This window comes from Macadamia integrifolia, unplaced genomic scaffold (genome assembly GCF_013358625.1).
Source record: "Macadamia integrifolia cultivar HAES 741 unplaced genomic scaffold, SCU_Mint_v3 scaffold2581, whole genome shotgun sequence".
Lineage (NCBI taxonomy): Eukaryota > Viridiplantae > Streptophyta > Magnoliopsida > Proteales > Proteaceae > Macadamia > Macadamia integrifolia.
Window position 1 is genome coordinate 44930 of NW_024868812.1, and position 13945 is coordinate 58874.

General features: G+C 39.2%; 2 protein-coding genes across 4 annotated transcripts; both read left to right on the top strand.

Annotated features, from left to right (window-relative positions):
- The first annotated feature begins 6757 nt into the window (after window positions 1–6757).
- Window positions 6758–11662, top strand: LOC122066783. Of its 3 annotated transcripts, none has more exons than XM_042630620.1 (4): window positions 6758–6997; window positions 7131–7176; window positions 7265–7362; window positions 9709–11662. In XM_042630620.1, exons 1-3 carry the CDS (start codon window positions 6824–6826, stop codon window positions 7318–7320), a joined length of 276 nt encoding a protein of 91 aa, XP_042486554.1. In that variant the 5' UTR covers window positions 6758–6823; the 3' UTR covers window positions 7321–7362; window positions 9709–11662. The 3 variants fall into 3 exon arrangements, with proteins under 3 accessions (XP_042486554.1, XP_042486553.1, XP_042486552.1); XM_042630619.1 differs by having other exon boundaries at window positions 9739–11662; XM_042630618.1 differs by lacking the exon at window positions 9709–11662 and adding an exon at window positions 8233–8807.
- A 1-nt stretch (window position 11663) lies between these two features.
- Window positions 11664–12884, top strand: LOC122066782 (phosphoglycerate mutase-like protein AT74). Its single transcript, XM_042630617.1, has 2 exons — window positions 11664–12125; window positions 12196–12884. The coding sequence occupies exons 1-2, from the start codon at window positions 11669–11671 to the stop codon at window positions 12648–12650; spliced, it is 912 nt and encodes a 303-aa protein (XP_042486551.1). The 5' UTR covers window positions 11664–11668; the 3' UTR covers window positions 12651–12884.
- The last annotated feature ends 1061 nt before the right edge of the window (window positions 12885–13945 follow it).

The window sequence follows — 13945 nt, forward strand, 5'->3', positions numbered from 1 at the left end:
CAATTGTAGTTTAATCCAGATTAGGATTTTTTCGCTATATATTTGTAGCGAGGGTTTCTTTCTCTGTCATGCAAGCAATACTGAGAGGTGTGAGGACGAGTGCTGTAACCCTATTCTCTATTGATAGTGAAGCAAGATCTCATCTCACCAGGGACGTAGGCAACCTTGCCGAACCTCGTAAAATCCGTGTGCATTGTTTGTTTGGTTTTTCCTCTATCTTCTGCATCGTTTTAGGGTTGCGTTTCTACATGTTCCTCTTAACGCATGAGGATGAAAATAGAGAAAATGTAAGTTGGGAAGGGTACGAAGATAAAGAGGCGGAAATAACCCCTACCATTTCATTTCATGCGATGGCTGGGTGTTATTCACCCCGAACTCTACAAATTCATGGGATCATTGGAGGATGCAAAGTAGTCATTATGATTGATGGTGGGAGCACAAACAATTTTTTATAGCAAAGAGTGGCCAAATTTTTGAAGATACCAATCTATCCAGAGGCTAAGTTTACTGTGTTACTTGGATATGGCGAGCAGTTGGAGTGAGCTGGAGTTTGGAAAAAGGTGGGACTTCAAATTGAAGATCAGGTCTACCATGTGGATTTCTTTGTATTACCTATCAAAGGAGTTAAGTGGTTGGAGCAATTAGGCCCTATTCTCTTTGATTACAAACGCATGACAATGGATTTCCAATGGGGAACACGACCTGTCCATATGCAGGGAATTAGCCACATGGAAGAACACCAAATCCGGTACCATTGTTTGAGGAATTTATCAAGTATGGATGTTGTGGAATGTTGTTTTCAATTATATATGTTAGAATTCACTATGGAGAGCACAAAGGAAGAAACAACCAGTGATTTGGCAACTTTGTTGGAAGAATTTGGGATGGTGTTTGAAGTTCCTAAGGAGCTTCCACTGCACTGTGAGTATGACCATGCTATTCATCTGATGCCGGGAGCGAAGCCAATTAACGTTCGACCCTACCGATACCCCCACTTCCAAAAGGCATAAATAGAGAAGTTGTTTGGAGAGATGCTTCAGGAAAGGGAGTGGGTGCGTTGCTAGCTCAAGCAGGCCACTCAATCACATTTTTCATCAAAAAGTTGCCTCCCAAGTTGATAATGGCTTCTACCTACGTACAGGAATTGTATGCACTGACTGAAGCTGTACTCAAGTGGCGGCAATACCTTTTGCAGGCAAGGTTCATCATAAGAACTGATCACAAGAGCCTCAAATCACTACTCGAGCAAACCATACAAACTCCCGAGCAGCAACAGTGGCTTACCAAATTGATGGGTTTCACATATGAGATACAAAACAAACCCGGAAAGGAAAATAATGTGGCCGATGCTCTATCTCGATGTCCTACTCATGAGTTGATGGCTATTACAATGCCATTCGTTAATGTCTTGGTCTCTTGGATAAGCTAAAGATAGAACAAGCTCAAGATGCATCCTTATAAGCGCTTATTACTTCTCTAGTGCACACCTCAGCTAGTGCTCCAGATTACTCATACCAAAATGATCTATTAAATTTTAAAGGTCGACTGGTGGTGCCCATGTCAGCTTCAGTTAAGCAAGACTTGTTCAATGAGTACCACTCTTCTCCAATTAGTGGACATGCTGGAGTTAAGCGAACCATGGCTCGGTTGGCATTGAGTTTTCAATGGCCTAGCTTGCGCAAGGATGTACAACAATTTGTGTCTCAATGCCAAGTGTGTCAACAGATGAAGGTGCTTAACACTAAGTCTGCTGGTTTGCTACAGCCACTTCGAATTCTGGACCAAATTTGGGAGGATGTGGCAATGGATTTTGTTGTGGGATTACCAACATCAGGTGGAAAATCAAGAATTATGGTAATAGTCGATCGCCTAAGCAAATATGGGCATTTCTGTGCTATTGTCTATCCAATTACAGCTGCTAAAGCAGCACAAGTGTTTACCGCGGAGGTATGTAGACTTCATGGCATCCCTAAGTCTATCATGACAGATCGTGATCCTTTGTTTATAAGCAAATTTTGGCAAGGGTTGTCTAAAATCCAAGGCACTACGCTGTGTATGAGTAGCTCTTACCATCCACAGTTAGATGGGCAGACTGAAGCTCTCAATAAATGTGTGGAAATGTATCTTCGAAGCTTTGTCTTTAATCATCCAGAGTAGTGGGTTAAGTGGCTTCCTTGGGCAGAGTACTGGTACAATACTGCCCTTCAAACCTCTGCTGGAATGACCCCTTTTGAAGTGGAGGCTGTGGATGCTGAATTGGCCAGCCGAGACGCTGTTTTTAAAACTCTTAAAACTAACTTGGTTGTAGCACAAGAGCGCATGAAGATGCAAGCCAATAAAAAGAGGCTTTAGGTCACCTTCCAAGTAGGGAATTGGGTGTTTGTTAAGCTCCAGCCTTATAGACAGTCATCTGCAGGTCACCGTGCTTCAAACAAGCTTGCTCTCTGTTGCTGCCAAAAAACCCCGTTAGTCGAACCTACACAAACACAGACGACGGAGGCCCGGAGCTTTGTCCGGGGTTAGTCCTCTGACGCTCAAGTCAGGGTCGGCCGCACAGTTCAATAAGGGAATAATGGTGAGGTATCAGAACTCACCTCTCCCTTTTTTCCGAGCCTTCTTATATAGCTCTTAGGGTTTAGGGTTTTCCCTTTCCCCGGAGGAGTCTTCCTCGAGTCTACCTTCTTCCCTCTTAGAGTTCCACTCGGATACGTCCATCCTTCTGGGGAGAATATTCCCTTCATGCAGACGACGTGATCCCGCGTGATTTTGCGAGCGTGCCTCAGTGATTGAGCGTGCTTGAGCGTGAGTGATTTCTTGGAACCTTCGTCTGGTAGAGGACACGTGTCTCAGAGGCGACACGTGTCATTGCCCCCTACCAAGAGGTCAATTTGACTATATCACTCTCCAAGATATTATGGCCCTTTCAAAGTGCTTGCTAGAGTTGGTGAAGTCGCCTATAGGTTGGACTTGCCGGTATACTCTAAAATTCATCCAACTTTTAATGTCTCTTGGCTTAAGAAATGTAATGGCAACCCAGCTGGTCAGGTATAGGGATTGTCAAGGACTTCATATTTGTCTCAACTTGCTATCATGCCGTTAGCTATTATGGATTGCCATAACAAGAAGACCAGTAACATTGGAAGGCTATGTGTGACATGTGAGGTTGTTACTAGAGTTGTTGTGTTAGTTACACGTTGGGAGTGAGGTGTCTTGCTGTGAGTGACTTTCATAGCTTGTATGAATAGGGAAAAGGTGTAGGAAAATAGAGGAGGAGAATAGTTTCGTTGGGAGGGATCTGGACCTCGAATCTAGGAAATGTATTCTTGAATTCCTTTTTCCGTGAACAAGAACCTGAATTACTTTCTTTCTTTCGCCATTGCTGAACTTCTAAATCACTTTTCCTCAACTCGCCCTGACCCCACCATGCTTCCCTATCCTAATTATCGAACCCACCTCCGTCATTGATCCAGATTCTCTTCAATTGTTAATCATATAATTATCTCTGTGCATGCAATACCTATATATTTTCTAAAATTTGATGATTATAAAAATCTCTTAAAATTCAAATCAATTTTACATGCAACACTTGTATATTTTTTAAAATCCAATGATTATAAAAATATTTTAAAATTCAAATCCATTTTAACCTGAAATGCCTTACACTTTTACAATCTTTTGATTTAAAAACATGTACAGGAGTATGAGAGATTTGCAAAATTAAGAATTAGAGAAGATCTAAATCCCTTTGTTACTCTCCCACCCCAAGTCCCAAACAATCTCTTCCGATCGCGCCCAGACCCTACCCCTGCTGCCATTCCCCCCACCCTCCATGCAAGTTTGCCATTTTGCTCTCCCCGTGGCCTTGCAGAACTCCTCGAGCTAGGTAGTGACATCGTATGCTTGATTTCCATTCGAGTGTCCATTGTCTCCACTCTTAGGCTTCGCCTTCTCGTTCTTTTGCTCGGCGTTGTTCTCTACCTTTTGAGTCGACCTTGTCCCCACCTTCTCTTGTTCAGATGATGCATGAGCTTGGGACCTCGTCTCTGAAGCCTTCTTAATCCCACATCACCATCACCCACAGAATATAATTGTTAGTTTCTTCATGAACTCAATAAAGCTTTTAAACTATCATTCTACCATGTCATGTATGGGTTAAAATTTGAAAGGAAAACTAGAGAGAGAGAGAGAGAGAGAGAGAGAGAGAGACTTGGGTCGCCAAAGAAATGAAGAGGAATAAGCAAAACCCGCATTCAGCCTGACCAGAGCTTCCTACAGTACCAGCTAAAGAGACTGTAGAAGAGAAAGATTAGTATATACATATAAGCGGATCAAATTTTATTCATGAATTAAAGTGCTTTTTAATAGTTTGTTGCTCTGCCATTGTCAATTTTTTTTTTTTTTAGGAAAATTACTTGATTAATCACTTTTGAGTTTCCTTTTACAAAAATACCCAACTTATGTTTCAGTTAACAAAATCACACAAAATCAGGTTTGGGTTAACCAAACTACCCAAAACAATGCCCTACCTCACCACATAAGGTTCTTTTGACATTTTTACCCCTGATCTTCTTCTTCTTCTTCCTCTCACATACACATGTAACTTGAGATGAACGACACCAACAGGTTTCTCTTGCTTTTGTCTCTCTTTGCTATCGAGAGTGAAAGACGACTATCAGTAAAAGCATCTCTGATCACACGAACTTCATCGCTCATCGGCATTAGATTGAGATTCTCCGACGAGTGGATCTTCGGGTATGAAAAAACACCGTTTCTAAAAAAGAACCATCGGGATCTCCTAGAATCCTCAACCCTTCGTCTGCGCAGTAACACCAGATCTCCAGACCTAACCACCTTCATCACCATTATTTCCGAATTCAAAGTTAGTTTCTCCACCACATTTAAAATTTTAGAACTCAAATTGCAGAGATAGATTTGAATGGTTTCAACTTTTACACTTACCTCAGTGACAGCATCCTTAGCAGGCTTTGCGATCTCTTTAACGAGGCATTCTCAAATAGGGACTTTATGTTCTTTCAAGATCGCTGCCACTTTATGAAGCAGCTCCGCCGCTGCTTTGTGAAGCAACTCTGTCCTCTTCCACAAAGGTATGAAAAAACACCGTTTTCATAAAAAGAACCATCCGGATCTCCATCCTTTGCTGTAATTGGTCTATTTGTAAAGAACTCCGGCAACTGTAACATTGGATCTCGTTTCCCTCCCTGCATTGCAGTCAGATCCAACAGAAAACGAAGAAAGACCTCTTCTAATCGCTGAAACCTTCGGCGATTGATCTTCAATCCATGACTCTCCAGCAAGATACAACAGAGAGGGTGCATTTCCTTTACTCACATTTCGATCTACCAATTGAATTCAACAATCATATCTCCATTGGATCTTCATTGTAATGAAAGAGAAAAGAAGAGAAGGGGAAGAACATGTAGGTGGTGAATGGGAGAGGAGAGGAAGAAGAAGAAGAAGAAGATGATGGGTAAAAATGTCAAAAGAAACGTATGTGGTGAGGAAGGGCACTGTTTTGGGTAGTTTGGTAAGCCTAAATATGATTTTGTGTGATTTTGTTAATCGAAACATAAGTTGGATATTTTTGTAAAGGAAAACTCAAAAGTGATTAATCAAGTAATTTTCCCTTTATTTTTTTCCCAAAACTTGTTATATTGATATATTCCATGTGCTGCATGCTGCTCCTAGGTGCTGTCAATCCTTTCCAAAAATCAATAAATAAACAAACAATCTCAAAGTTGGACTTTGATGTGAAAAGAAAGCCTTCTTATTTATTTTCATTGTTAAATGGGAATTTGTAAGCTCAATCTTTTTTTTTGGTGGAAATAAGCTCAATCCATGTAAGAGAAAAACTAACATATCTTTTCATTTGTGTCAATATGTAATCCTGACATTAATTTTCTCAGTATTTTACTTTAATTTATTTTTCTTCTATTTTCATTAAAAAAAAAAAAAAAAATACATCTCGGTGATTAATATAAGGTAAGAACAATTATTTTCAAATAAAATTTTGGTTACCAGTGAGAAATCAATATTTTTACTTTTGAATAATAAAATCTCAAAACAACCTGGTGCTAGTGCCACAACCCATTAAAAAAAAAAAAAAAAAAAAAATACTGATCCAATAAAGGAAAATTAACTTTAATACATGAAAGAAAAAATGTTATCCAATAGCATGTATCTACATTAAAATATAGTGGATGCAAAAAGACCATGCTATCACTCACTAAAGATGTTGGTGTGCTTTCTTACTGGCTACAGGAGCTAGTGTATATGTGCGTTTTTGGGTAACACTCTCTCACCCTATGTATAAGAGAAATTCGACAGTGTGTCCAAAGCCCCAAATTTGTGTTGGTCTCTCCCCCCTATGGAAATGAACCCATGCCCATATGTGTCCCGCCCTCCCATTAGTGCACTTTGCTAGCTTATAACAAGTGGAATCTCCCTACATATATATATATATATATATATAGTTCAAGGTATCAACACCATATCGATTGCTGGCATAATACCGATATCAAGTCATATTGGGATCAAAGAAGCAATGTTCACAAAAAATCTAAAGTGTAAGCCGATTCACAAATACTGTATCAGTTAGGTATCGGTTGATAATTATATAGATCCAATGGGCCCATTCCGATACATCAAAAAGAGTTATTATTTTTCATCTCACTGTAAGGGAGTAATCTGTCATCTTACAATCCTTTCGTCCTTCTCCGGAATCCCTTTCCATCCAACCAAACGCAGCCTAGAGAAAAATACGATTTTCATCCATTTTACGACCCCTTCATCTTTGTTTTCCATCATGGACGCACCAAAATCAAGCACCACCGCGCCGCCTCCGCCTAAGTCCTCATCGCTTCCATCTCCGCCGCTTCCTCCGTCCTCACTGCCTCCCCTTCATCAGGACGACGCAGACGAAGAAGACGAGAACGTCAAGCAGCTCAAAGAATGTTCCGTTCTCTATTTATCTTTACAGGTAAAGCTTGTTTGCATTTTCCCCTTTTCATGTCTAATTATCTAACAAGTTTTCTCTTAAAACCCTTAAAGGAGAAATCGAATTCACCACTTTGGAACTAATCCTTTCCATCATTTTTTCTTTTTGTGGACAGGAATGCCTTGTTCAGAACAACAGGAATTGGAAATCTTGTCAATTGGGTATGTTTCCTCCCAATTCTCAATGGGGTATGTTTCAGTTTATGTTTTTTTATGAATTTGGTCTTTGGTTTTGTTGGGTTTTGAGCAGAGGTAAAGGCTTTAAAGGAATGTCACGAGAAGAAGCGCAATAACAAAGGAAAGTGAGAATTGCAGAGAGTCACAAACTGCAGCAATAATTAACCAAAAGTTAGTAGGTGAGATAACATTTATTCATTCTCATTTTTGGTGTATGGTAGATGCTTATTGGAGAAGCAGGTGAACTACAAGTAGGTTTTGGGTGTTTCGGGATTTTTCATGGTATTTTGTAGCCGAGTTCAGTTGTCTTTTCCTTCTGGGCTTTGCTTGAGCCTTATTTGGGTTTTACCTGCATTTACTTCTTTTTTAATCTTTTTGGCCTTTGGCAGAACTAAATATATGTAATATGCATCAATATAAAGTGTTATTCTTTGTGTTGGCAATCTCAATTCTCTTGATCTATCCATATGCATTCAATTTAAAATTGAATTTTGAAAACATAAACTCTATTGGAGTTTGGAGAATGTTGCACCTGTGGTACTCAATTATAGAAAATATGCCTCTTTCTGCAGGTGTGAGGGAACTTATAGATTATCATTTGATCTACAACACAAGGCATTTTACATTTCTTTTGTTTAAAAGACAGAACCTGAACACTAATTTTCTTCTCTCTTTTTTTCTAAAAGATGTGTGAAGACCTGAGCATCTTATCATTTACAAAATAATCCATTTTACCTAAATGAGAATTTTTTGGCTGGGTGACTGAAGGATGCAGTAGTTGGATTCTGAGGTTTTGTTTGCTTTGCTTTGTGGTTGGTTCTTGTTCTCTACATGGGTAGGTAAAAAGAATATTTGTTCTTGGAAAGGATCTGAGTTCTAATTCTTTCATCTATATAGTCTAATTTGAGCCTTAAAATTGTTGAGAGCTGTGCACTTAAAAAATGAAAAAGTTCCAGTAAATATCGCTTGAATCTATTGAAAAGTATTAGGCTGAACATATTTGTATACCATTTTAATCAGTACAATGGGTTCCTATCACAGTCCAGCATTGCCAAGAAAGGTCAAGGAAAATCTAGTTGAGGGACAGGGAGGATCTGATAATTATAGCAATTCAAACAGTGGGTGAGATGATATTTATTGGAGAGGTTTTCAAGATTGAACCATTACATGGTCAATTTGGTTCTCTGTCATGTATTGCTAAGAAAGGCTGAGAAGATCTAGTTGAGGGACCATTGTTCTTGGAACCCTTAGAATGAGGTCCTATGACGGGAACACAAAGCAACTGGTGTTGTTTGACGAAGCTTTACTTGGGCATCATCAGGGTGTCGAAGGGCCGCAGGTTGGTTCCATTTCCATGTTCGGTCAGATTAAGTTATCTATTACTTGGTCTGCTGCAATAAGTTTGTTGTAACAGTGAAATGATAATACTCGAGCAAAGGAAAACTTGGCTTTATATGAGAAATATGTGGGTGATTACAAGGTTGGGGAGGTTGTTTAACTTAGAGTTGGGGATCATCTTGTGTGCTTTTTTCTCTTCTGTATTTATAGTGTGTATGTAATGTATCGTTGAATACACTCTCATAACTTGTGGCACTGCCTAAGTGAACATTTTTAAAGAGGATACCGTCTTGGTCCTATAGCAAGGTACGAATGCTGTGACCTTGTGGTCAAGCGGTCGAAACAGCCTCTCGAAATTCTCGGGGTAAGGCTGCATAGTTCTCACCCCCTTCCCCCCGACATCACACACGTAGGAGCCTCATGCACCGGGTACGCCTTTTTTTTCTTAAACTGTGAGCATGAATTATGAGTTACTTCTATGCCTCATATGATGCTTCCTTCATGGAATGGAATACCTAAAACCTAACTCTTTGAAGCTTTCTTTGAGATAGAGTAAATGAGAAGTTCCTCTGAAATAATGCCATTGTTGTATCCAAATGTATCAAGTATCAACTATGTTTGCTTTGAAAATTGAATCTGGTTCACGGAAAACAGGAAAACCATTGTCATGGAGGGCCTAGTTCCAGTTAGAATGAGTTTGACTACCCATCGGGTTTTTGGATTATGGGTAGAATTTGAATTTACAAGCAATGATCACCATTGTTAACTCATCCACTGTGTCAGCCATTGTGATTCAGCCTTATATCAGCTAAATGGGATTGACTAAATGGACCATTGCCTTCCAGTCAGTTCTATCTCACATCATACTTGATACAAGGTCTAAGATATGCACGTCTTTCTTCACCATTCCTCGTAATATACGTATGCTCCTAGCTCTTTTAGATACTTTAATCTGAATTAGATCACTCATCCATACTAGAGCATTCAAAGGCCTCCGTTGAAAATATCTCTGTCATCTCAAACGACTTTCTTGTAGCGTATCATGTATCAACCTATCAGGTATATGAGCTACTCTTAAATCAACTCTAATATGATTATTCCTTACCTGTGATTATCTTGTTAAACCTTATATAAAATTGAATGGATGCAACCTGACCAACTGTTTGCATTGAAGCTCAGCTCAAGTTGCATCCTCGAAATTTTGTGCAGTGCCTCAGCAATGGTTTTGTGGGCGTGTATCTGTTTGAGTATATGCATGAAAGAGAAAGAAATAGGTGCTTCTAGAGCTTTGGGTCAGGCCAAGGCAGAGGAAGAGAAGTTTGCAATATGTGAGTTTCTCTGAGGAAGCAGTACATGAGTTAAGACTGTTCAGGTTTTAGAGGAAGGAATACCCTGAGCCGAGGCAGCATGGTGAAGTGAGTTGTGCTTATCATGAGCCGTAGGAGGATGCCAACTTCATCCTTTCCGTGCTTAAAAACACAACTCATTGCGGGATGGATATATAAAAATTGACACTTTTGCAGTATTTCCAAAATTGTGTTCAACCATAGCTTTTCAAAGTAAAGTTTGCAGCATTTCACATTTGGGATGACAAAAATCCTGTCATTTCTAGTATACTTGCATGAAACCTGATCTGATGCATGACAAATAAAGAGAAATTAAGATATAATTTTATGATTAAAAAAAAAAAAAAGGAAAAAGAGCAACTGTTCACGAGGCTTCTGCTAAATATTAGATATAGGGATTTTCTCATCAATACATTTAAGGTGTCAAATAACTTGTAACCATACATTTTTGTGATTTTAGTGTGATCGAATTGAATGAAGTAAATAAATCGAGTAACAATCAAAATAGAAAAAAATTCACAAAATTTTATAATTAGAAATCAAAATTTTCATGAATCATCCATTCGAGTCAGATCCAAAGGATTGACAAATTATTAACTACAAGGAAAAAAATAAAAAATGGAGAATCTAGCTAATAGAACAATGACATTTAGAAATCAAATCGAAAAAATCACAAAAGACGAGAGAAAAATGTCTCATGCCCCATAGATAAATATTAATACTAAGAAAACAAGTCGTGATATTCAAAAATCAAAATCACTGAAATTCTTTTGGCAGATATTAAAAATAAAAATATACCCAATTAATAGGTAAATGGCATTTTTTTTTAAAATTTCATTGAAAAGATATGCATACATTAACAATTTTTTTCCCAATAAGGGTAAGTTCCATGAATACACTAATAAACTTAAAAAAAGTGTGAGCCAATGACATAATAATAGGTCATTTGAAATTTTTAAAAACCTCTTTTGGGGAAAAGAATACTCCTTTGTGTAGACCTTGTGTCTAGAATCCAAATATAAAAGGTAGCGAAATGATACCCCAACCTTGAACTAGAAAAATCCATCTTCTGTTGATGCCCATGTGTGTTCTCTTATTGGCTCTCATGCACAGAGACTATTTCTTTATCCAACCTTTTTTTACCTCTGACTAAAAGAAATTTTGAAAAAAAAAAAAAAAAAAAATACAAATTAAAGGTGTCAAGTTCTAAATACTAAATACACCTTTAGTCTCCTTACCTAAAGAATGCACATGTGTACACTAAAAGAAATTTTGAAAAAAAAAAAAAAAAAAAACATACAAATTAAAGGTGTCAAGTTCTAAATACTAAATACACCTTTAGTCTCCTTACCTAAAGAATGCACATGTGTACATGTTGGAAAAGAAAATCCAAAAAAAGGTGGGGGAAAGAAGAGAAATCATGATTTCTTTATGCTTGTAGGTAGATATGTGAAAGAAGAAAAAATAATTTAGAGCCAAAATTTAAAGGGCAATATTTTAAAGATATACCACATGGCAGGCCACCAATATGGTTTATCTGAATTGTCAAATGGGATTTATTCAAAAATAAATAAGAAGAGGAGATACATGTACCAGTATCCTTCAAACTTAGAATCAACTTCCCAATTTGGATTATGGATGAGCATTATGGCGTGTATGGCACTATAGAGTATAGGAGTGGAGAACATGAAAAAGTGTATGTAGAGATAAAAATATCTATTAAGGTGGCAAAAAGTCAGAAAAGATAATTAAGCTTGGAAAAGAAAGGAGAAGAGAAGAGAAGAGAAGTGGACATGGAGCATCTACCTTTGCAGGACCATATGCTACCTAAGAGAATAATACTGGTGAGGCATGGAGAGAGCCAAGGCAACCTAGACGACACCTCCTACACCACCACCCCAGACAATCAAATCGCTCTCACCCCTCACGGCATCGACCAAGCCCACCTCGTAGGCCAACGCATCCGCCGCCTGCTCTCCGACGACGACCGCTCCCACAACTGGAAGGCCTACTTCTACGTATCACCTTACCACCGTACTCGCTCCACCCTTAGCGAAATCGGCAAGTCTTTCCCCAGAAACCGAATCCTCGGTGTGAGGGAAGAATGCAGAATCAGAGAACAGGATTTTGGGAATTTCCAGGTAGAGGAGCGGATGAAAGCCATTAAACACACCCGTGAGCGCTTCGGCCGCTTCTTCTTCCGCTTTCCAGATGGAGAATCCGCCGCCGATGTCTTCGATCGCCTTTCCAGTATGTCTCGCTCTCTCTCTGTTCTTAGAACGAATGGATTCAAAAGTTTAATCTTTTTCACTTATTGCAGGCTTCATGGAGTCGTTGTGGAGGGATATAGACATGAAAAGGCTTGATCACCATCACAAACTCGGTGATGAGATAAACCTGATCATCGTTTCACACGGATTGACCATTCGAGTGTTCTTGATGAAATGGTTCAAGTGGACGGTGGAGCAATTCGAGCATCTTAACAATCCGGGTAACTGTGAATTTTGGGTAATTCAATTGGGTTCAGGTGGAGATTACAGCCTCGCCATCCATCACTCTGAGGAAGAACTCCTCCACTGGGGACTCTCCCCTGAGATGGTCGCCGACCAGAGGTGGCGTGCCAATGCCACCAAGGGGGATTGGAACGAGAAATGCTCATGGTACCTCGACAGCTTCTTCGATCATCTACCTTCTTCCGATTCCTCTTCTGACTCCGACAACAATAACAATAAGAAGTCTCCTCACTACCACCATGAGGAAAAGGAAAACAACTAGCAATTCTTGTTCTTTTGTTACATTGTTTAATTCATAGGAAACATATCTCAGCTGGGTTTGACTGGGTTTAAAAGAATCTAAACAGGTGAAGGGTACACTGTTCATGGAGATGAGATACCAAGAGGATGGAAAGAAAAAAAACGGAGCAACAATTAGACCTAATATTCTTCATTGATTTCCATTTTTCTGATATCTATATAAATCTTTGCTGTTTCTATCTGGTTCGAATTATAATTGATGGAGGTCAATTGCATATGAATCGCATTCGCATCCTTGAACCAGATCTTAAGTTTTCTTTAGTTGGGTTGAAGCTCCACCATGCACCAGAAAGAATGCTTACATAAATAAAGGGAAAGGAACGGTCCTTGAATGATGAGGATGCACACATGGCCATAAAGACAAGGTAGGTTTTTCGAGTTTTCAGGGATGGGGGTATAATTTTGCAGCCTTCTGTGTCTTGGCACAAGAGCCATGCGACTAGGGACGGTTCTTTTGCCATATAAATAAACCCAGGGGATGGAGAAGCAGGGAGGAGATGCATGGCTGAGAAGCCTGAGGTGGTCAAGCAGACTTTCAGGAACCAATATTCAGCACAATCGATTACAAAAGGGCCAAGAAAACACTGGATAATGCATTCTGAAGAGCCTATGGTACTGTCCAATTCATTCATACCCATACTGAATCATGTTGCTGAATCCCATGATGAACTAAACTCATCTCTCACCTCACTACCTCACCACCTCACCTTGAGGTGATTAATTGTCTGTGAACACACATTTACTTCAAAAGAATAGAAGGAAAACAAGATAACTCATGATCCTTTTAAACATTCAATCTGCATAAGATAACTATGTCAAGGCAGGTATTATTATTCTTTATTTTAGAACAACCATCACAATAATCTTCATTCTGATGATGCTGGAACAAACTTGATTGAAATGCTGTTAACACAATGGCGTTCATCAGTTGGCGTAGGGAAACCCTCGCCTTTAAATACATGACCAAGGTGCCCACCACAAGCTGCACATGTAATTTCGATTCTCCTCCCATCTGGGTCAGGCTGAAAACATGTACCCACATCATATGTCAAGAGTTTTTTTTTTTTTAAGCTGTCAGTAGATGAAATTTTAGTTGTGTTAGGCACACGCATTCTCAGAATAGATTCTGGGTCTAGAACACATTCTGAAATCCTATTCTTCTTTATTTTCTCAAGTCAAAATGCATTGTAGACCCAAAATCTATTTTGAGAATCCATATCAAACACAGCCCAAGGTGCTGAAAGGAGGGGGGGGGGG

Bases quoted from the DNA above. Each gene is read 5' to 3' on its own strand.
- LOC122066783 (XM_042630620.1), top strand. From the start codon at position 6,824: ATGGACGCACCAAAATCAAGCACCACCGCGCCGCCTCCGCCTAAGTCC. The intron at 6,998-7,130 runs GTAAAGCTTGTT...TTTTGTGGACAG, and splicing joins TTCTCTATTTATCTTTACAG to GAATGCCTTGTTCAGAACAA. The intron at 7,177-7,264 runs GTATGTTTCCTC...GGTTTTGAGCAG, and splicing joins TTGGAAATCTTGTCAATTGG to AGGTAAAGGCTTTAAAGGAA.
- LOC122066782 (XM_042630617.1), top strand. From the start codon at position 11,669: ATGGAGCATCTACCTTTGCAGGACCATATGCTACCTAAGAGAATAATA. The intron at 12,126-12,195 runs GTATGTCTCGCT...CACTTATTGCAG, and splicing joins TGTCTTCGATCGCCTTTCCA to GCTTCATGGAGTCGTTGTGG.